General features: G+C 44.1%; 1 protein-coding gene across 6 annotated transcripts in view; it reads right to left on the bottom strand.

Moving 5' to 3' along the window:
• The window catches only part of SYNDIG1 (synapse differentiation inducing 1), a 186,885-nt gene that overhangs the window by 4,650 nt on the left and 158,068 nt on the right, over positions 1 to 24,167 (bottom strand). Inside the window, exon 4 of one of the 6 annotated variants that reach the window (XM_043603020.1) lies at positions 23,302 to 23,454. The exons of the other annotated variants lie outside the window; for them this stretch is intronic. Within the exon in view, the coding sequence (XP_043458955.1) occupies positions 23,317 to 23,454 (138 nt within the window). The 3' untranslated portion in view covers positions 23,302 to 23,316. Of the gene's footprint in view, positions 1 to 23,301; positions 23,455 to 24,167 lie in introns of those variants that run through there. 6 annotated transcript variants of the gene reach the window in all.

Genomic DNA, 24,167 nt, shown 5'->3' with positions numbered 1-24,167 from the left:
AGTACTGAGGGGATTCCCAGGACTTGGGACACTCGGTGCTGCAATAGGGACAGTTCAGGCAAACTGGGATGAGACTCACTGCTTTGCAAGAAGGCAGCCCTGGTCTGGCGTGGAGAGCATCCTGATGACCCACATTTCCCCAACAGAATCACCTTTCCATGTTGGCAATAGAAGGAATGAAACTGGGAGAGTTGGAGCTCAGGGGGTGAACTCAGCCTCCTGCGTGTCCCCACCTGAGGTTGTGGCAGCTGTGTGCCCTGATGGCCTGTCCATTCACCATGCAAGGCACTTCTTTGATTCCTGCATGTGGGCATTTGCAGAAAGGGAAGCCACTCACACCCTCAGCTCTCACACTTTTGTTTTTAGCTTGTGGGGTGTTATTTCTAAACCTCATTCCCTCTGGTTTATGGCCCTAAGGAGTATTGGTTGGCATTTTACCTCCTAATAGCCTCCTTTCTAATGGCAACATGGGATTGACCTCTGTTTTTGTGGGGCCAACATACCCTGCAGGTGGCAGCCCCATCCTTGATCCTAGTCTGTCCTCCTGGAAAATGCCTTCTGCTGTGGAAGGTGATGTGTGCCAAAGGAAATGGACAGCTTAAACTCCCTCTCGCACTTTGTTCTTAGGCATTCAAATAACTTACTTGAGTCGTCTTGTGCTTGTCAGGGGCCCCTTCCTCCTGACTTGCCTACACCTTTCCCACTTTCTCTAGCTGTCAGCTACAGACCTTTCCACAGGTGGACCCACTCACATTGTCTCCAGCAGTGCCTGCTATAGTCCCCGCGCCCTGCAGCACAGCATGCATGGCCTTCTTGACCCTGAACCCCAATACTGCCCAGCCTCATCTTCTCCCACAGTGGGGTGACCTGCCACCAAGGCCCTCCCACTGTGGGGTCAAGGATACTGCCAGCCCCTGGGAGTGTGCGTGTGACTTTACTTAAAATCATGTACTCTACCTACTTTAAAAGGGGAAGAGGGAGTCTGAGAGTTGGTGTTCCCATCTGTGCAGTGGACCAATGGGCATGACGCTTGGTCAGTGGAAGCTCTGACACTGGCTCCTGCCCTTCACTCTTCAGACCCACGCTCTTCCCACATTTACCTGCCTGTGGCTGGGAGACTGCCCTGGTTCCTTCTCCCTAAGGGCCTCTCAGGGAGATTAGAAGAGGGGGACAGGGCTCACCACCTGTGAGGGCTGCAGAACCGATGACTCCTGCAGGTTCAAACCCTCCATCCTATTCTCTCCAGGCCTCCTCATTGTGGCTTCTCTGACATGCCCACTCCAGTCACATCCCTGTCCCTTGTGGTCCCCATGCCAGCCATCTTTGTAAATCAGCCCTCTGCAAATGATCTAATTGGGGTGAGTCATCTATTTCTTGACTGACCAGCTACAGCTGAGACAGCAATAAAATGTTTGCATCAGCTGTGACGTGGCTGTGGGCCTGGGGCAGGCTCCCTGAGGACCTGACCTGCAGGCTTTTTGTTGCCTGTGAGAGGCCAGCAGGCTTCCAGGCACCCATCCTGGGCAGCCTTCTCTCTCCTGATGGCTGTGTTTATCATCCATTGCTGAGGAACACATCATCCCCAGCTTTGGCTTCAAACAAGAATAAGCCCTTCCATGTCTACCAGTTTCTGAGGGTCAGGAGTTTGAGAACTGCTCAGTGAGGTGGCTCTGTCCTGACCTAAGTGGGGCTTGGGCTGCATCTCCTCTTTCCTCAACATCCTTACTGAGTTATGGGCTGAGGCAGGCCACAGGGCTGGGGAAAGGCAGGTCTCACTGGCTCAGTGTCCCCTTACTGGAAGTTTCTGGCTCCTTCCTCGTGGCCTTGTTCACCTCCAGTCTGCCCGGACTCTCCTCCTAGACAGATGGCCTGTCTTTTGGCATCTCAGGATCTGCTCCTGGGGACCCTTTCATGAAAGTAGCTATGGCTCAGATTGGCTCCTGCTTGCACAGGTGAATGTGAACTCCCATGAAGCCAAGGGATGCACTCATGGTGTCACAGTCAGGAGCTCCTCCAGTCAGATCAGAATCAAATCTGTGCCAACTCTTGGGGCAGTGACAATTCTGGCTCCTGGGACTAGGCTGAGAGGCAGTCCTCCCATGGAGCTCATATTCACAGGGCGGTTGCCTACAGGCAGCTTTCCCTCAGCATCACCTCTGTCACCCCTGAAGGCAGAACTGGGAGGGCCACCAACTGGACAGAAAGAAGCATGACACTGTAAGCCAGGCCCTCTGGCCCAATCTATAAGCAGCTGTTCCCATTTGTACCCATGAACAGGATAGGAAATCCACCTGCTCCTGATTTGGGGTGGGAAACTTCTCCCTTGGGACTGGGTTTTCCTTCCCTGCCCTTCCTCCAACAGGTCATGAGTGAATTTTTTACTTTCTTTTGGGGGCCTTTTGCTTAGAAGACAGAAAGTACAGGTGGCTAGCAAGTTCTTGATCAGCACCTAGCTGTACCTTCTGTGGGACCCAGACTTGCACCCTCTGGAAGGTGGATAAAGTCATAAGGGAGCGGGGAGCCTTAAAACACTGGGGCATAAAGAATCTCCAATCAGAAAGCAAGAAGCCTCAGACTCCACAGGGCACCTTGGGGGCCTGGCTCAGCTACAGGCCTGACTGGGGAAATGTCCCCCTCCCCCCTACACCTTGGAGGCGCTGAGTTCTTCAACAGCCTGTTGGAACATTTCACACTGAAACACTAAATGGGCACTCTGGTTCTTTGGTTACACAGCTACCCTCATTTATCTGGTTGTGAAGATACATAGAAAACCTGACTTTTAAACTGAAGAGCAAAAGGAAAACAGTGCTAAAATTCCTGAAAACCACTGGCTTCTTCTCCTCTCTCTTGAGTGAAGGGATTTAAACTGAGGAATTAAAAATCATATAAACAAAGAATGCACAACCAGGACAAACACACTGTGGCTAAGTGTGAGGTCAATCAGCTGTGCCACTGGGGTCACACCTCCTGAGGTGAGGCCAGGCACCAAATCAGACCACCACGTTAGGGGCACACGTCATCTATCACAAGGCAGGAAGCTTCTTATACTCATTTAACAATTTAAATTTGCTCAGGTTTTCATGATGAGACAGTCCATCTTGCAGAGAATTAGTTAAATTTACATTCCTTGGGTGGCACTTATTAATACCTTTGCTTATTTATCCACAGAAACGTCTCTCTGTTGGTGGTGACAGAACTTTCCTAGTCGTAACTTTTAGCGGTTTCATCTGCAGGGACTGGCTTCTTCACATAATCTCTGACTAGATTCTAGGCCCTGCTTTCCTCTGATGCTTCCTGTGTGTCCAGATCTTGCGACAGCTGGAGATCAGCGAGGCTGTCCAATTCTTACCCACTTTCCAATGTGGCTCCCCTTCTTGTTGCCCACCCAGGTCCTGGGTTTACCTGAGATATATAAGCCCTTGACCATATTTGTCTGATGTTACCTACCTTTCTTCTTCTGCTCACTCACAATAGCTAGAAGTTCTGTTTGAGGCTCAATATCATAAGAGACATGGTGCTGGATAGCTATATAGCCGCTGAACATTTCCCAATTTTCAAAACAGAAGAGGAGAACCAAATCAGATGTCTGAAGCCCTGTGTCCCCACGGAAAGGACAAAAGGATTGGGTGTTTGGAGGCAGGGAAGGGAATTTTAAGGAATCTTAAAGCATGCTGTGAGACCCAGGCCCACTCCATTAGGAGGGCAGGTGTTTGCCTTTCACTGTAGGCCCAGGGTAAGCAGGTTAAATGGGCACTGGGGTTCTCATGTATGTTCCTTGCACTGAGGGAACATGACCAATTCCTGTCTGGAGAATATAAAAGGCAGATGTGAGCTTGCCAGTGGCTTCAGGGTCAAGGCTGAAAGAAGTGCTGCTCTGTGGGGACAGGCCAGGCCCTCCCACCAAGAACTAGACATGGTGGGCTGCCACTGGGACTGTCTTAGATCATGCCAAACAGAGGCCAGCTGAGGGGCAAGCAGACCTCCACAGAAAATGCTGACAAAGATGCATGGCTTGTCTCATGCAAACTGTAGTTGAGGATGCAGAATGCATGTGGGATCTGCAAAGAACCCACAAGAATGCCTAGATGAGAAAAAAGCTGTATACATCCACCAGGCCCAGAAATCATGAGGCCTCACATGACAGCCTGAGTTGGGTAAGACTGCTCTACCCTCTATCTGGCCATGTCTACCATGTGAAAGGGGAAGACACCATGGCTGGCAAGCAGGGAGGAGGGGAGTGGGGGAGATACTGCTCCCCTCCTTCCCAGGCGTGCAGCTATGCCCCAGCCAAGCACATCTTGAAAGAACTGTGCTGTACAACCCCGCCCCCCCGCACCAGGCTCAAGTGGGAAAGGGACACGGTACCAATTACTAGTGAGAATGTGGAAAAAACAAATTCTCACACAGCCCTGGTAGGAGTGTAAATTCTTATCACTACTTGAGGAAACTATCAGTCTTCTCACAGCTGAACATATGAGCACATTATACAACAACAAACCTACTGTTAGTAAATACTTAAATATTACTTATATGTTCACCAAAGAACATCTACAAGAATGTTTGTAACAATGACCATCATAATAGCTCCAAACAGGAAGCCAGACAAATGTCCAACAGCAGTAGAAAGGATAAACAATAATGATACCCAGTAATGGTAAGGAAATAAATCTCAGAAACATAATGTGGAACAGAAGCTGGACACAGGATTCTATTTACATAAGTAAAAAACAGGCTAAAGTAGTCTATGCTGTTGGCATAGAAGTAGGTTAGTGGATATCTTTGGAGAGGGTCAGTAACTGGAAGAAAGCATAGTTTAAAAAATCTACTCTTGCACCCAAGATAATTTTAGAAGTGATTCTACCAAAAATTAAATGACCATATGAGAACTATTCATAAAGAATAGAGAAACTCATTTTATGAAACTAGTAAAACCTTGATATCCAAACCAGAGAAGAGGGAAGGAAAGGAGATGCTAAATTCTCTATACACACAGATGCAAATCAAGTGAAGGTATGCCCTGGCTTCTCTCTACAGACTGCTCTCTAGCTCTGTATTTGCAGTGGCCTTTTAAATTCTTAACTCACCTACTATATCCTCAGAGAGCCTTACCTGCCCCTGCTGAGGGAGGGGCTGCTGGGGGTCCAGCACTCACCACTCTGGTGCCTTGTAGCTGCATGTTTTAGGAGCCTGGATGGGTTCAGCACAGTTTACTCCATGAATATAGAACAGATGACAGTACAGCCTTTTCTACCATGGTTTCTGAGTGCAAACACACTTTGGTCAGAAACATTTCCACTACAACAGGAACCCTCTGGGGCATCCCTGTGGCTGACAGTCACTGGCCTTATATAGAGTCTACAAGCTGATAAGGAAGATATAAATCAGGGGTATCCACAAAGGAAATATTTATAATCATGACCCCTTTCTGTGTAAGGTGAAGCCTACTTGGCTCTGCTGCTGAGCACAGGAAAGGACTTGGCTTTTTAAGTTTGGGCATGATGCAATGCTCTGCGTGACAGAGGGAGAAGGGTTTGCTGCTCCTCAGGGAATCCAGGAGAGGAGGGGAAGAGAAGAGCCAGGAAGAGGGTCAGAAGGTGGGTCAGAGAGGGACTGTCTAGTGTGTGCCATGCAGGAGAGCTTTCTATGAGGATGGAGGTGTTCTATGTCCATGCTGTCCAGCATGGTGGCCACTAGAATATGTGCCTCATGTGACTGTGGAATCTCTCATGGGGACATACACTAGCCCCAGACCTCGTGTCACTTTGGCAAGGTTCTCTATGCCAAGCTCCATACCCCTGCTAGGACACCATCTCCCCTTCTTGAGATGATCTGGAATGTTTGAAAGGGTCTGGACTCTGGTCCTTCACACATGGGCCAGGAACCATGGGCCAACATTTGTCTTAGCTCTGGGTTGAGTTTCTCAAATCTTTGTCAAAGTCTTCACTTCCCTTGGCTAGAAGTATTGTTTGAGCGTCTAGTAAAATCATGATTTTCTCTTAGAGACACCCTGCTGCTTTGGTTCTCTTACACTCATTTTGAGGGGAAGAATAGGTAAGGTTGGATGTTTCTACGTTCCACATCATCCACGGACACATTCATTCCATTCCCGTAGAGGAGCTGGGTCCAGGCACAGCTGGGAGGGCCTGAGCAGAAAATGCCAGCACCTAACACCAACCTCCAAGATTTGTGACAGGCTCCTGAAGACACCTGCTGCCTCCAGAATCATCTCTTTGGAAATTTATAGAACTTTGGATATTTTATGACTCATTTTTCCTCTAGTACCAATATCTGTCTGGCTGGATTACATTGCTTTGCATTATTGCAAAGGTTATTTCCATTATTCATTACAGTTAACATTTGGTATGTACTAAGGTACTCAGAGCTGTACTCAAAGAAGAGGCAGACTCCATGTAACATTCTGAAGGAGAACAGCAAGATAATTGGGACATAAGCCACAAGAATGGAAGACCTCTCAGAGGCAGGTGCTCTCACACCAATCCTCAACACGCATGTTTCTTTCCTCACATGTATTTATTTTCACATGCATTTTTATGATTTCCCCTATTTTAAGCCATTTAAAACAACAGATCTTCTATTGCTAATTAGGTCCGAACAGCAGAAAAGAGACCCATTAGGAAACAAATATACCGATTGTGTTTGGGTAAAACCTGACTCAAACCTCAGTCACCTGGGCATGGGCACTGAGCACCGGCCTTCCAGGAGCCACTCCACCTGCCTTTGGTCTGGGCCCCTGAACTCAGGGGGGAGGGAACATCCTATAGAGATGTCATCAAAATCATTTCTTCTGCGGATCTCATTTCACAGAGAACACAACTGCATCTACACACACACATCAACAGTGGCCACTGTGCCACGCTCATGTGGGATGTATGAGCTACTGCCACCTCTCATTCTCCATGAGGGCTTAGAGAAGCCACCAAACCCTAGAGGGCACTCAGCTCCTGCAAGTGCTTCCCAAAGGGACTTCCACCCTGTGGCCGAAGTTGCCAACTCGTTCACACCCTTTCTCCCCCACAGGCTGGCCTCTGGCCCCATCCAGAGAGAAGACTGCCTTAGTTTCTCCACACACTTGTTTGCCTGTGAGGGGAGGGCTGGAAGGCTGGGACTCCTCAAGTGAGAGTCCAGGGAACCTGAGTGGAACCCAGGCAAAATGGGAGCCCCTGGGGAGGGTGAGGAGACCTCCACTCTGCACTGTCTCCTGGTGTCTCCCACTGCCACCTCCTTGCCCAGGCCACCCTCTCTGTGCTCCTGCCCAGTGCCCCCAGCTCCACCTGCTTCTTCCAGGGTCACATGTGGTCAGAAAGCAGATTGTTAGGGAATAAAAGTGATCATGAGATCATAGGAAGTTCTATTATTAAATAAGAATTAGAGACAAAATTAGCAGGACTGAAAATTGTCACCCTCCCCATTTCTCAAATTTGAACAGCTATAAATGGCTATACATTTGGCTATTGGCTTATTCTGTATCTTTCATTATTTTAAAAATATGTGCTATATAAATATATATGTGTATCTGTATATACATAGACACACACATACCATATATTATATATACATAGACACACACATACCATATATATATATATATATATATATATATATATATTTTTTTTTTTTTTTTTTACATGCACGCCTTCCCCAAATATGACATTCATAGGGAAAGTGCACAATTCCTAAGCATACAACTTGGTAAATTTTTACAACATGCACATACCTGTGTAACCAGCGGGTTACTGGTTGGAGAGCATAACCGAGTCAGCTCCTGGAAGCCTTCTCTGGCCCCTTGCTGTCACTCTCCCCCAGCAGTTATCACTTCAGAACTTCCTATAACAGATCCTAGAGTGTAGACACTAGTGTGTGTGGCTTCCTTCACCTGTGAGATTCATCCCTGTTGGTTATATAGATAATTTATTGTCTAGTGTCCTACTGTATGAATATTCTGTAACTAATTTGCCCATTTTCTTGTGCAAATATAATTTCCAGTTTCAGGCTATTATAAATAAGCCTGCTACAAACATTCTAGTACTTTTTAATGAACATATATACTTATTTTTGTTGGTATGCAGCTAGGAGTAGACTTGTTGATAATAAGGTATGCATAATAAGGTTCAGTCTGTAAAATAGATTTTATACTCACAGTAATATGCATGCAGGTTTCTAATAAACCAATGTTAATACATTATCATAAACTAAAGTCCATGTTTTAAGCTTACTCTCCGCCTTCTGTCCTGGGATCCCGTCCAAGATACCATATTGCATTCAGATATCATGTCTCTTTAGGCTCTTCTTGGCTATGATAGCTTCCCAGGCTTTCCTTGCTTTGGATGACCTTGACAATGTTGAGGAGCACTGGTCATACATATTGTAGGATGCTCCTCTACTGACAGTTGTCTAATGGATTTGAGGGAGGAATACCACAGTGGTAAAGTGCCCTTCTAATCACTTCATGTCAAGAGTACATCCTATCAACAGGACTTATCACTGGGCATACAGACCTTGATTGTCTGGCAGAAGTAGTATTTATCAGGTTTCCCTATTCTAAAGTCACTCTTCTTTCTACCTTTGCATACTGTCCTCTGTCAAAGGAGGTCACTGCATAGCCCACACATGATATGAGATATGTGCTTTTCTTCCTTCAGGGTGGAGTGTCTACATAAATCATTTGGAATTCATCTGTAAGGGAGATTTGTGTGTTCTCCCCCATGAATCAATTCATCCAGTCATTTATTTATATCAGTATGGACCCTGATATTATACATTATACTTTGGCTTATAATTCAATACTATTTGTCATTTTGACCATGAAAAGATTTTTCAGGCTGGCTCCTATGTCCCCTTGACATGCCCCCATCCTTTTGATTTTGGAGCACTTTTCCCTTTTTGTACTGTAGGATGCTGCTCCAGGCTCATCTTGTATATTTCCTGCCCAAATCCTATAATTAGCCATTTCCCCATGGACCCCTGATTGCTTTTATTGGAAAATTGGTGTTAGAAACAAAGATCTGGGCACTGGGTATGCTTGTCACTATAGAAGTGCCATTGATTATGGGCTTTCTCACTATAGAGTTAGGAAATTTCAAATCTATGTATCATCTATCTATTATCTATCTATCTATATCCATGAGCATCTAGTAGTTGTCTCAAACTGTTTGGGTACTTAGCTAAAGGGCAATAGCTTGCTAGAATGTTCACTACTCTGTCCTAGGTACTGTGTTTTAGTATCAAGACCTCGTGACACAGTGACTTTGCTTATCTTCAGTTACAGATGAGGAAAACGAAGCACAGGAGGGGCAGTAACTTGTTCAAAGTCATACAACTATTCAGCAATAGATCAGAAACCTGTAGGTCTGACTCTAGAAAATTGATCTTGCATTAAGGCATGCTGCCTCTCAAAAATGCTTGGGAGGCACTTTGAGAAGGAAACTGTAGAAAAATTAAAAGTCATCAGCCATACCACCTGAGATCACTGTAGTCAGATGGATGATGCTGTGTCAGCGTAGTTCTCTCCTGGTTGGTGGACTGAGCCTCTTGTTAGAACAAGTAAGCCAAACTGTCTTTGAACATGCTTGTTCATTACAGTTATCATTATTGTTTCAATTGAAAGTATCTGCATCCTGTTGGATGTGGATCATCTGAATAGGAACGTCATCCCATTTACCCAAAACACAGCATAAACAGACCAAGTAGTCAGCTTTCCAACCACTAGCCAGCTTTCCCACACTGCCAGTCAGGATTCTGATGGCTGAATAGGCACCGTCTGTTCCTGTGGCTGTAGCTCGCACTGGAGTAGCTCAGCAAGGAAAACCAGCTCAGGGCTTCAGAGAAAGGAGGGAGAGGGGGGTGATGGAACAGGGAGGAAAGGAAGTAGGAGGAAGAAAGCTCTTTCTAGTGCGTGAGGCAAGCCTTCAGCTTTGAGAAGGATCTATGGCAAATTAAATGTCTGCATTACCAGATGGTTCTGCTGCCCGTTTGGCCTACAAGCTGCAGGTCTACACCTGGGCTGAGAATGGTGGAGGCTGGGGAGAGAGAACCTGATACCACCAGTATATATGGCTACCACTGAATTTATCTTATATTTGCAAGGATAGGCATTCTCAGCAAATCCTCATGTGATACCATCTCAAGAGTTTTAGGAATGAAAATATTCAGATCCTGGTTCCCTCCTCCTTAACTCAGTGGGCTATAGTGAGAGCTCCTGGTTCTGGCCAGCTGCAAAGGACAGGCTTTTTTCTCCAACAGTGGCTGGCAGGAATTGAGGCACGCTCTCTCACCTGGACAAAAGCCAAGCTGGAGGCTTGGCTGGGGATGGATCCTAGCATGTAACCTTGTTGCACACAGAGCTGCTTCCATCCTTTTTAGCCTCCAGAAAGCTCCCCCATCCACGTCTGAGCTCTTTTCCAATCATATTTGATGTGAGAGTAGAAATCTGTCCTCTGACACCCAGCATCTCATTTTGAAACCCCAAATTCTTGTCTAAATGCCATTCTGAGGAACCCATATTTCCCCTCTGATCTGGGAGAGCCCATGGACAGACCAGGGAATGTGTACACACTCCAGCACATGACCAAGCCGCATTGCCTGCTTACAAGGGTGGTTTTTAATTACTGCCCCAGGGCATTAGAGGACGTTTAAAAATTTCTTCTATTCTTTTAAAACCAATAAAAGAAAATTTCTTGTGTTTATTTTGAATTCATTCGACCCAAGCAGCTTCTCATTAGCTTGCATTTGACATCTGGCACATCATTAGAAGGTCTAATAAAGAAGTCAGCATAGGCATATTTGTGATTTTGCACTCTGCTCCCAATCGGTGGACCTTGGGGACCAATGTGGAGTAGTTTGTACACACACGGCAGAGTGAACAACAGTGCTTTCTCTGTAGCTTGAGATCCATGCATCTGAGCTGAAATGGCACAACAGATGCAGTGGAATCAAGGGGAATCTGTATGTTGTGCATTAATATCACATCAAACCAAGCAGGGGAAGGAAAAGTAGCATTAGAGAAACATCCTTTTTGAATGAAATGTTTCCCAAAATGTGGCACAGGGGATGTGGCCCAACAGGCATTTGTGGAAAAGAACAGGCATTGTTCACTTTAGGTTGAAATATCAGGATACTTCTCAAATGACATCTCCCAAGGACAGGGGCAGCAGGAGTCGCCTGGACACATTTCAGAAAATAATCCTACTTATTATGGCTGGCCCCACTGGAACCTGGCTTCCAAATAGAAATGTCTTTTTTCATTTGAGATAAACAACAAAACTTGAGAAATGAGTATTTTATACTTGTAATTAGGTACATGCAATGGAGCCCTATGGGAGGTTGGGGATGCACTGGGAAGTTTATATCTTAGTTTGGCAAACTACCTTAGTAGGGGAGCTTAAGCAACAAACTCATCTTTCTAATGGTTCTGGAGGCTGGAGGTCAGATCAGGGTGTCAACAGGGTCGGGTTCTGGTGTGAACTCTCTTCCTGGTTTGCAGACAGCTGCCTTCTTGCTGTGTTCTCACATGACTGAGCAATAGCACAGTGGTCCCTTTATCCCCGTATGAGTGAACTAATCCCATCATGGCTTCATCCCAACCCAATACCTCCAGAAGGCCTCACCTCCTAATGCCATTGCATTGGGGGTCAGGGTTTTCACATTTGGATTTGGGGACACAAACAGTCTTTGGCAGTCTGGTTCACAGGCATGATTCTGAAGGACAAAGAAGCAAAGTCAACTGAACTGAAGCCCCTGTCTTGAAGTGGACACTTTTCCTTCTAGCAGAGGTGGTTTGTGAAGGCTCCTGTGTGTCCCTTGGGGAGTTCCCCAGTGTCGCATCCGAGTGACTCCTGCCATGACCACCTCACCTTTATTCCACTTGACTTAAAGGTAAATTCTGAGACCTAACTCCCTCTTTCCCACTAAGTCATTGCACATTTGAGGTTGCTTCAGGTCAGGAATTCCTTAGCAGGAAAATAAAACAAATTACAGGCCCCTTAGGGAGTAGAATTGGAAAGTGCACCCCACCCCCCCCACCCCCAGCTGGCAGGCTGTGCAGCCAACCAGAAGGCAGCGAGGTTCCCCACGAAGAGGACAGACGGCCAGGAGTAAGCCCAAAACAGGGACCAGCATGGGCTACTCACTGACAGCAGATACTAAACAAATTTGACAAGTTCAAATCCAGCTCCTTTGCTAAGCAAGTCATCATAAGAGGGAAGACTGAATATTAGAAATGAGTGAGAAAACCAAGTTCAGCAATACAGAGACCAAACCACCAGAGCCAGATGCAATCTCAGCAGTAAACACTGTGATGCTCATAGCTTGAAGGGGGAAGGGCGTGTCTGCAGGACACATCATTGTTTCATTCACAAGTCAGCACACAGTTTGAATTAATGTTGGAAAAGTCACCAGTTCACTCAAGTGTTTGGGATATATCTGCAAAATTATTCCTTAACACTCTTCATTCATTAAAGGAATGTTTTTTAGTGTCATCCTCCTGCAGGGTTCTGTGTTAAGTGCTGAAGATAAAAAAGTCAGTGAGAAGGCAGCCTTTGTTTTCCTGGAGCTTATGGTCTAGTGGGGAGCTGACATTAATGTTGTAAATGGTTCCATGAAGGCATGCCTCAGAGGAGCATGATCGGACTTGGGGGCCAGGGAAGCCTTCCTTGGAGACTCAGGGCTTGAGCTTGGAGATGTCCTGTTGTGGGACTAGGGGAAGGTGCACTTCGAATGAGGGTGGAGTATAGGGAGAAGGGACTGGTGGGGCTGGAGAGGAGAAAAAAAAAATGAGGTAGGGAGGCATAGACCACCCAGGTCTGGTGTGCTCCTTAAGAATGGAAGATACTGAGGGTCTGCTTGCAGAAGAAAGAAGGGAGTATGGGTGGGAGAGCAAGAGATGTGCATATTTCAGATGTTCCCCATGCCTCTTCCAGACAGCCCAAGTGAGGGACAGGGATAGGAGACTGTGGCAAGTCAAAGGTGACACCAGTGAAACAAAGGGAAGTATGTATATTTAGTGGAGCAGGAGCAAGGTGATGACAAAGTTGGCCTTTGGCCTAGGATTCAAGGTTACCTTTCAGATATCCAAGCAAAGACATGTATTTGTCCATATGCATCTGCACTGGAGTTAGGAACCAGAAGTTACCTATATGTAGGTAAGAGTCAAAGCTGTGAGTAACAATGAGATGGCCAGGGGTAAAATAGTAAAACAGGGCTATGAAGGGCTAATCGCTAAGCCTTTTGTTGTTTCTTCCAATTCCTGCTCTACAGCCCCACCATGATGTATCCTTATGTGTCATTAAGCTTACTTTCCTCTGCTCAGGACTCAGGAAGTGAGCTACTCCATCTGATGATGTATACCTGTCTTCACTTTGGACAATTTTCAGCCATTATGACTTTAAATATCACTACTATTCCATTTTGTCCTCATTTCTGTCTCTCTGGAATTTCTATTGGTTGCATGTTGGACCTCTTCTTTCTGTGTGCCATGTCTCTTTCCTGTTTTCCATCTCTCTTTCTGTGCTTATCTGGGTGATTCCCATGTATCTATCTCCTGGTATATAAATTCTTTCTTCAGTTGCATCCAGTCAATCTGCTGCTTAAACCAAAAATGTTTTTTTTGTTGTTGTTATTATTATTACAGGTACTCTATACTTCCCAATTCTAAAAATTCTAGTTGTGAATTTTCCAAGTTTGGATTTTTAAAATATTTTTAACTATGATCTCTCATTTTTTCACTATGGATCTCTATTCCTTCTTAATCACTTAAATTATTTTAATTATTTTAATCTCCTTGGGATTGTTGTAGAGTTCTATAATAATCTCAAAGAGATTAAAAATGAATTGTTTTTGTTAATTGAATTCTGGAAGTAATAGTTCTGCTTTAGGAAGAAAATCCACTGACGACCCTCTTGTATGTCTTTCCCCTTCATATAGATTATACATTTCTTTTGTGTTTTTATTGAGAGCTAGGATTAATTATTTTCCTCTTCGCTGGTTTGCAAAACTTTCATTGTCCTTAGGAAGCATCTTTTTATTGTCCACAGCGTGAATCCTGAATGTACGTATATTTTAATTTTTCAGTGGGTATCCTGCACCATGCTTATATGTAAATTGAGGGCCCACACCTAGGATTAGCCTGGCCCTGAGGTTCTGACTGTGCTCTGATGGTCCAGAACAGACAGAGAGCTTACTTCCTGGTTTCTGAAGCCTGGGGAGAATTTTCTAGCCTCTTTCATAGATGGCACACTCTGAGGCTATGGGATTTGTACATGGTCCTCCCTGGTCAAACACCATGTTCTCTCTCCCCTCAAAAGAATGAGAAGCCCAGCCACAGCTCCCAGACCCATCTCCTGGAAATGAATTACCCTTGGTCTGCCATGTTGGCAGCTTGCCATCTTTCTGGAATGCAAGACATATTGTCTTTCATGGATACACCAATGGCAATAACAGGTGTTGCAGAGATAAATATTCTTGAGAGCAGGCCCGAGATCCAAGAAACAAAAACACAGGGAATAAAAAGGAGCCAAAACTACAAGGGGATCAAAAGGTTAAAGGGATGGCATCAAAGAGCAGTCAACTTAAATTGGAGCAGGGAGACAGAAGACCCCAGGAGTGTGGTCTCCAGGACAATAAAAAAGAATCCATAGCTTATATGATACATTTGGTCACATCATGAAAAATTATATCTAGAGGCTATTGATGAGTACAGTAAAGAGAAAGCTTAAGTCCATGAACTATACTAATTGAACTGAATAGAATTGAATAGAATTGAAAAACAACAATACCCATGCACTTGGCTTAGCAGTGACTGGGCATCTGTAGTCAGATAATGAATTAATAAGATGCTGTGATGACCATATTGAGAGGATGGGGATGGGCAGAGGTGACATGGGGCAGGGGGGAGGGAGGCCACAGGGACAGAGAACTTTTATAAGAAAGTGAGTCTTCATCCATCACAATAATTGGCCTGTGATAAATAAATGGTAAACCGATAGATTAAGAAATTAAGAAAATATATACCTTAAATTTAGTTTTTAACTTTTAGAGAGAGAGAGAGAGAGCACACATGAGCCGGGGAGGGGCAGAAGGAGAGAGAGAATCCCAAGCAGGCTCCATGCCCAGCACAGAGCCTGAAGTGGGGCTTGATCCCATGACCCTGAGATCATGACCTGAGCAGAAACCAAGAGTTGGATGCTTAACATACTGAGCTACCCACGCACCCCATAAATTTTATAACTTTTTAAGAAATTACTAAATACCAGACAGACTTACTAAAATGTTCAAGAGGTGTCTTTGGGAAAGGACTTGGAAGCTGGGAAGTACTGGTGACACTTCAAACCTTTTGTACAATGTATTTTATTTATTAGTTGTGACAAAGGAACTACACCCTAAGATGTCTTCAAAAGAAAAAACCGGACAAGGGGCAGATGGGAACTCTCTGTACTGCCTTTGTAATGTTTTGTAAGTATAAAAGTATTATAAAGTAAAAATTTATTTAAAAAACGGTCAGGGTACTGGATGTAAGCACATGGGAGACCAGGAACAGTGACCACAGATGCAGGCCCACTCTTCTGTGCTCTGTCTTGGAGGACCTTGAGGGCAGGGCAGGACTTTGGGAAAGGTACTCCTGGCTCAAATTCAGGGCTGACATAAACTAGCTCAGCCCTTGAACTACTCACTATTTTTTGAATATCTAATTTTACTTTTCTCTGTAAAACAGAGTTATGATACCCATCTGGCTGGTCGTTGTGACAAATATTAGCAACAATAACACATTACTTCTGCTTTATGTGAGACTCCACACTGAAATTCTACTTGTCTCATCTCATTACTCCTTTGCACAGAACCTGAAGTACACACCATTGTTAATACTCTTTTCTAACAATGTTTTATGAAAATTATCAAGCACACAGAGAAGTTAAAGAACCTACAGTGAATACCCAGATATCCACCACCTTAGCTGGCCATTAGGATATTACTATATTTATGTTATTAGATGTCTATTCATCTATATAACTCTCTATTCATCCATCAATCTATCTTTTCTGGGGTACATTTCAATGTAAGTTGAAGATACTTCCTGTTAAACACGTCTGCATGAGAATCCACTAATGAGACCCTGGAAACACAGAATTAAGGTTTTGTGAGGTGAACTTATCCAAAATCACATAGCTGGTGAGTGACAGCTTTCACCTCAGAACTATATAACACGTGCTTATCTATGGAAACCACTGCTCTCATTCTCAGTCTCTAGGCAAAAGTCCCTCTTCTTTCCTGAAAATAAATGGGGAGGAGATAGGAGATTCTAAAAGCTAGGAGAGGAATAACAGATATTTTTCTTAAATACTCATGGGGAACATATAAACATTCTTAGGAACTGGGGCATCTGGGTGGCTCAGTTGGTTAAGTGTCCATCTCTTGGTTTCGGCCCAGGTCATGTTCTTATGGTTCATAGGATTGAGCCCTGTGTCCAGATCTGTGCTGACAGCTTGGAGCTTGCTTGGGACTCTCTCTCTCTCCCTTTTTCTCTGCCCCTCCCCTGCTTGTATGCATTCTCTCTCTCTCTCTCTCTCTCTCTCTCTCTCTCTCTCTCAAAATAAGTAAATAAACTTTAAAAAATTCTTAGGAACAAAAATGAATGTTTTGGCACTGTGTGGGTGCACACTGGCCAATGTCTGCCCCGTGCACCAGGGTGCTCCTCTGTGTGCGGTGCCTCCCTGACACCTGGGCAACAGCTGTTTTGTGCCTGTGAAAATCTGTGAGGGAGCCAGTTCAGTGTCACCACGGAGTAGGGCGTCCACCCCATGATGTTTACAGAAGAGACCCCTTGAACTTGAATTTGTGTGCACATTAAACTTTCTCATAATTGCTATAGTATGGGTGACATGTCAGTTCTTTTGTTCTCCTCTTTATTCCCTCCTTCCAGTCCATTTCACAGAAAACCAATTACATAATAAAGAAAACAAATCATTTTTAAAAGTCTTCCTACAGAAGGGCTACTAGATAACCATGAATTAATGATATTAAGAAAAGCTTGTTTCTTAAGAAGTGACAGTAAAGGCTAGCACAGATTTAAGTAAAAAATGAAGAAAAAAAACCCCCACAGTATTACTTATTAGAGTGGAAAGTTGGGGGAAGTGTAAGTGCCTTAAAAGGTGAGTAACTAAATAATCATGCTATCTACCTATGGTGGGCTATCTGGTAAATATTACACTTTCTGAGCATTGCTAATTACATGAAAAATGCTCTCAATATCAGTTATAAAATGGCATATTTTAAGACATAATCTTACCTACATACAGAATAATGCATAGAATAAAAAAGGACTGGAAGGAACACACTAAATTCTTAAATGTAGTTGTTTTTAAAGTTTACCCTATTGTTTTCATAGTTATTCCAACATTTCAATGGTGGTAAACAGAAAGTGCATATTGATACTGCAGATGACATTTTCTCCTAGACAACATCAGGCTGGCCACTCAATTTGTTTCTAAATGAATGCAGTGGAGAGGTGTTAGTGAGGTCCTTTGGGTCAGGGAAACTCAAGTACAGTGACCCTAAATATTCCTCCAGCACTGGATGCTGGGACATGGCACAGACCCAGTGCCCTGATATCTGGGTGTCTGTGTGAGGGTAACTTACCTTGGTATGACTGTCCTTTTCTGACTCTGATGCACAGCACCTGGCTGGATCCTGGGTGTGATTCCCTGGGGGATGTAAATCCCTCATTGGCCATCTGACAACTCTCTCCTGAACTTGGTTACACTCTCCTTGGTCACCACTCACCTCATAGAGAGCCAAACATTCTGTGCTGCTCGGTATCAACCTCTTCTGTCTCCACATTTCAGATTGCAACACATGTAGTAATCATGTGAGGACCTCTGTTACTCCTGCCTGAGGACCACACCTCCCTCACCTCTACTTCCTGGGCCCCTGTTCATCTTTCTGCACCAGCTACCCCTGGAGACAGGAGTCCTGTGAGGAGAACAGGGTGGCTTTCCAGGCCCCCACTGCCTGCTGATTCAGTGTAAGGCCTGAAAGCCTGGACTTTGACCTTGTGCATTTGTGGGTCACTGAGGGGATATTTCATAAACAACTCAGTGCGCTTAGAAAAAGAAAGGATCACAGCCCTGAACAGTGAGCCTTTTGTATCAGCATCCTGGGCTTTGGTTTCACATTTACTACACTATTTATCTTGACAACTGCTCTGCCATTTTCTGTGGGTTGATTGGTTTGTTTTCAGTACCAATCACATCTATAGACAATCACCCAGGGGTACATAAAAAAAAAAACACCAATTCTATTTTTACCTTCTGCCATATTGCTGTTCTCAATATATTTGCACACTTGTCAGTTATTGTCCTGTCTGGTAAAACATTCCATTTTGCAACTGCAGCAGAAAGAGGAGGACTGGTGAGCAGGTGCCTGTGCTCTGGGGGGTGACCTCACCTGTGTGCCAGGGCACGAGCTGCTCTGCGGCCTCTCAGACTTTCTGCACCACATTGGGTTATCTATCCCTTCCCTTTCAGCTCCTGCTCTTCCCAAGCTGAGTGGGGAGGGGTGTTTTACACGTAGGATGTTGTTATGGCAACACAAGGCCTTTGACAAACTTGGCAACTGGCTCCCACTTCTGTGTCCTGTGAGATGAGGTGAGGCCAGGTTTTGCCTTCTGAAGCTCAGAGAGTCTCTTCCTCTGAAGCCCCACTCCCCCTGGCAAGCAGCATTGGGTCAGGGACCAGCTCAGGCTTCTACACATGCAGGGTCCAGCTCTTTGGCCAAGCCTTTCACTGGGTGAATATTTCCACCAAGTTGTCCAGCCTTACCCATCCACCCTGCTTTCCATGGGAGCTGGCTTGCTTGTTCCAGCTTCGTCTGGGTTCTCTGTCACTATCTGTTACTTTCAGCCTACAATGTCACTGAGGGGCTTAGCTCCTGTACGAGGTGGCAGTGCTGCACTGTGCTGGTGGCTTTTCTTCTTCACTTAGGGGACCTGTTCGCCTTCACGTTTTATGATCCTTGTGAGGTTAGGAAATGTGACATCTGGAGGGAGCACTCTCTGGCACTGGATAGGCATGTAATAGTCTTGGCTTGGCCATTAACCAGCTGTGGGCTTTGTCAAAGCATTTAATCCCACAGGGTCTCAGCAGTGTCTAAGATGTTTCTGCAGGAAGTCCAGAGAGTCCACAGGAAATGGAGAAGTTTTCTGGGAGAAGGGGTGGGGGAAGTGCAAGGTGCACCAGGTAGGTAGAGAATGTACCCGGCCACCTTGGTGTGTAGAGAATGCAGCCCGCCTGCTATCATCCCTGTTCTTGTGCCCCCTCTTCCTGGGGAGAGACCTGCTGCCTCTGGGGTCAGATCTCTGGATGGTGCCTGCTGGGGAAGCATCTGTTCTGCTCTTTGCTTGTTTGTTTTGCTTCTGGAACATCTGTCTTCTTTTTCTTGATTTGAAATTTAGGACTTTAATGACTTGGTATGTATCACATCAAGGGATATCAGCATTTGAGAAAGCTCTCCCCTGTGGCAGGAGGTTAGGGGGGCCTGCATTTTTCTGGGGTCTTCCAGGTTAGGAAGAGGCTCTTGAAGAATATTTGATGACCAGGTTGGATGTGAGGACATGCTTCTCTTAATTGGGGGATTTCCATTGCAAGTCTAGTTTCTCATTTCTCCAGCATGCTTGCTTTTTGCTGGGAAGAGATTATTTGAAGGAGGGAAGGGGGAGGGGCAGAGGGAGGATCTCGAGGAAAATGTTGCTCTGGGTGGAAGGAATTTTAAGTTAGCATATGAGACGCACACATGCATAGTGCATTTGGTTGCTTGCTTTTCTCTCACTGGCTTGTTCGCTATGTATTGGCCACCTATGCTGTGTGTGGTGAATCCTGTTGGTGCTGTGCCCTGACCCTTCAACCCCTCATCAAGACCAATGCTCCAAAGGACAAGCTGCCAGTGGCTCCCAGGGCACTGTCTGTGGCTTCAGGAACTCTCCTGCCATAGGTTCCCTTTCAGCAAAAAGTCCACCAATGACTGCTAGATGTAGAAGGGGATGTTCTCGAAAGAGTTGCCTGTAGGATTGACTGGGGCCTCAGTGGCAATTTAAGATTTGCTGCTGCATTCCAGAGCCCATCTAGGTTTATTTGTGTAATCAAGATAGGGTTCCCTTATAATGATACATTAAAATTGTTTTCCAAGTATGTAGGTTGAAAAGGAGTTAATTTTTTCCCACAATAATGGAAGGATCCTACTTGCACTCTAGTCTTATGAAGCAGTAAATAGAGATATAAACTTTCACTAAAGGTCACGTTTGACTGAATCTTTGTTCACAGTTTCTCCCCAAACCCAGAAAGAGTAAATTCACAGTGATGGAAGACAGCTGAACAAATTGTAATCATCTTCAAGTTGATTACTTCATGGGCATTTAGACAAGCAATATGGGTTAAGTAAGAAACTTCAAAAGTGTTGGGAAATAGTGTCAGGGAAAACAATGAAATGCAGTAAGTGTGTCAAATCTTGTCCAATTTAAAAAATATGATAGGACACACACATAGGTAGATGTGCTTGGTGCAAAAGTACATAGATGTGCACATGCAAATGGCTGAAGATAGAGGGGCAATGATGGGCAGTTGAGGTGGTTAACATAGGCACCCAGTGAGGGAACTAATGTGGGGACCCAAGCAGAACATGGAGGGAGAAAAGATTGCACTAAAAAATAAGAAGCATGTGTGAATAATTGGATTTGTGCATTGTGCACAATTATGTATGTTTTTTTTAATGCATAAAGAAATAAAGCTCATAAAAATGTATCCAGATTGGCCAGGAGGAGGTCAAACTTTCACTCTTCACAGATGACCTGATACTCTATATGGAAAACCAAAAAGGCTGCACCAAAAAACTGCTAGAATTGATTCATGAATTCAGCAAAGTTGCAGGGTATAAAATCAACACACAGAAATCGGTTGCATTCCTATACACCAACGATGAAGCAACAGAAAGAGAAATCCAGGAATCGATCCCATTTATAGTTGCACCAAAAACCATAAAATACCTAGGAATAAATCTAACCAAAGAGGTGAAAATCTATACGCTGAAAACTATAGAAAGGTTTATGAAAGAAATTGAAGAAGACACAAAAAAATGGAAAAAAGATTCCATGCTCCTGGATAGGAAGAACAAATAGTGTTAAAATGTGGATACTTCCCAAGGCAATCGACATATTCAATGCAATCCCTATCAAAATAACATCAGCATTCTTCACAGAACTAGAACAAATAATCCTAAAATTTGTATCAAAGCAGAAAAGACCTCGAATAGCCAAAACGATCTTGAAAAAGAAAACCAAAGCAGGAGGCATCACAATCCCAGACATCAAGCTATACTACAAAGCTGTAATCATTAAGACAGTATGGTACTGGCACAAGAACAGACAGATCAATGGACAGACTAGAGAACCCAGAAATGGACCCACAAATGTATGGCCAACTAATCTTTGATAAAGCAGGAAAGAATATCCAATGGAATAAAGACAGTCTCTTCAGCAAATGGTGCTGGGAAAAGTGGACAGTGACATGCAGAAGAATGAACCTGGACCACTTTCTTACACCATACACAAAAATAAACTCAAAATGGATGAAAGACATCAATGGAAGACAGGAAGCCATCAAAATCCTCAAGGAGAAAGCAGGCAAAACCTCTTTGATCTTGGCCGCAGCAAATTCTTACTCAACACGTCTCCAGTGGCAAGGGAAACAAAAACAAAAATGAACTACTGGGACCTCATCAAAATGAAAAGCTTCTGCACAGCAAAGGAAACAATCAGCAAAAGTAAAAGGCAACCAACAGAATGGGAGAAGATATTTGCAAATGACATATCAGATAAAGGGTTAGTATCCAAAATCTATAAAGAACATATCAAACTCAACACCCAAAAAACCCCAAATAATCCAGTGAAGAAATGGGCAAAAGACATGAATAGACAGACACTTCTCCCAAGAAGACATCCAGATGGCCAACTGATACATGAAAAAATGCTCAATATCACTCATCATCAGGGAACTACAAATCAAAACCACAATGAGATACCACCTTACCCCTGTCAGAATGGCTAACATTAACAACTCAGGCAACAGCAGATGTTGGTGAGGATGCAGAGAAAGGGGATCTCTTTTGCATTGTTGGTGGGAATGGAAGATGGTACAGCCACTCTGGAAAACAGTATGGAGGTTTCTCAAAAAACTAAAAATAGAACTACCTTATGACCCTGCAATTGCACTACTAGGCATTTATCTAAGGGATAAAGGTGTACTGTTTCGAAGGGACACATGCACCCCCACATTTATAGCAGCACTATCAACAATAGCCAAAGTATGGAAAGCGCTCAAATGTCCATCGATGGATGAATGGATAAAGAAGATGTGGTATATATATATATATATATATATATACACACAGCACACACACACACAATGGAGTGTTACTCAGCAATCAAAAAGAATGAAATCTTGCCATTTGTAACCACATGGATGGAACTGGAGGGGATTATGTTAAGTGAAATTAGTCAGAGAAAGACAAAAATCATATGATTTCACTCATATGAGGACTTTAAGAGACAAAACAGATGAACATAAGGGAAGGGAAACAAAAATAATATAAAAACAGGGAGGGGGACAAAAGGGAAGAGACTCATAAATATGGAGAACAAACTGAGGGTTACGGGAGGGGTTGTGGGAGAGGAGATGGGCTAAATGGGTAAGGGGAACTAAGGAATCTACTCCTGAAACCATTGTTGCACTATATGCTTAGTAATTTGGATATAAATTTTAAAAAAGTAAAAAATTAAAAAAAATTAAAAACAAAAACTATAAAAAAGGTATTCCTTTGGCCTCCTCATTAAGATGTTTTTCCAATTTAGAAACACAAATTTTTATCAGGAAGCAGGAGAACTGGAGAAAAGACCATGCAGCCCCTAGAAGATACCACATTATCCATTTAGGAAAGTGGACAATGTCCAACCACGTCTCCAAGTAGCTTTTATCATGCTCATTGCGTCCATTCTTCAATATCCCAGCTGCAAAACCATAAAAGACTATCAGGGAATGAAAAGGCCAGCCAGAAAAGCAGAAAGTTACAAAACCAGTGAACAAGATAAAGCTGCTTTGGTAGGAGGTTCTGTGAAGCATATACAGGAGGTGCATATAGAAATAAAATGTGAGCTGAGCAGTGGGTTTTATGTCAGGATGACAGGGCTCTTCCATACACAACTTTCTCCTTTTCTGCCCTCATCTCATGGTGGGAAGAAAGTACACACAATTCCACATGAGTTCATGACTCACCAATGTCAGGAGAGCACCCGGCCCCAGAGTCCAACATGGAACAAGTGGTGGTCTTTACTACTTTTCTTTCCAGGAGGGCTTCCTGCTGGTGGCAGGGGGCAGTTGGAAGCCCATGCTTTCTTCCCGTCTGGGAAAAATAGGAGGCCACTGAGTCACACAGGTAGACTGCTCTTGAGGCTGCTCTGTGGGAGACTCTCATTCAGATAGGGTCTTTGAACACGGGCACTGCCTTCTGCTTTCTGCTAGGTTGTGGTGAGATGCCCATATCAGCTATACATGGACCCCATGCTTTCTGATTCCCTTCCAACAACCACAGAGAGATCCCAGGACTTCTGTGTATGGCAAACACCACTACTGACAAGTCCACTGGAAGAAAATATGATAAAGCTAATGGCCAACAGGATAATAGCTACAATATACAAAGACTGCCTACAAATCAGTAAAATACAAAAACCCAATAAAAATAGGTAAGAGTATGAACCAGCAATTTATAGAAGAAATAATAAAAAATAGCAAAGATATTTAACATCATACTATCGATGAAATGCATACATACATACATACATACATCGATGAAATGCAAATTGAAGTGACAAGATCTCTATTTTTATATACCAGATGAGGAAAAATTGAACTCTGAGCCCTAGTGGAGAAGACAGTAGCAAGGATAAATTTTCTTAGCGAGGGTAAAAACTGGCACAGACTCCTGGAGGTCAATTTATAGTATCTACCAAGTTTGCATGTGCATAATCTTTGGTTCAATGGGATTTCACCTGTGGGTGTGCTTGCAAAAGGAGAAACTGAAACAAGTTGTATGCTCATTTTAGGGAAATGATTAGA

The sequence above is a fragment of the Prionailurus bengalensis genome, chromosome A3 (genome assembly GCF_016509475.1).
Source record: "Prionailurus bengalensis isolate Pbe53 chromosome A3, Fcat_Pben_1.1_paternal_pri, whole genome shotgun sequence".
Classification (NCBI taxonomy): Eukaryota; Metazoa; Chordata; class Mammalia; order Carnivora; family Felidae; genus Prionailurus; species Prionailurus bengalensis.
The sequence above is the reverse complement of the archived record's forward strand: the minus strand, read 5'-3'. Positions and strand labels throughout refer to the sequence as shown.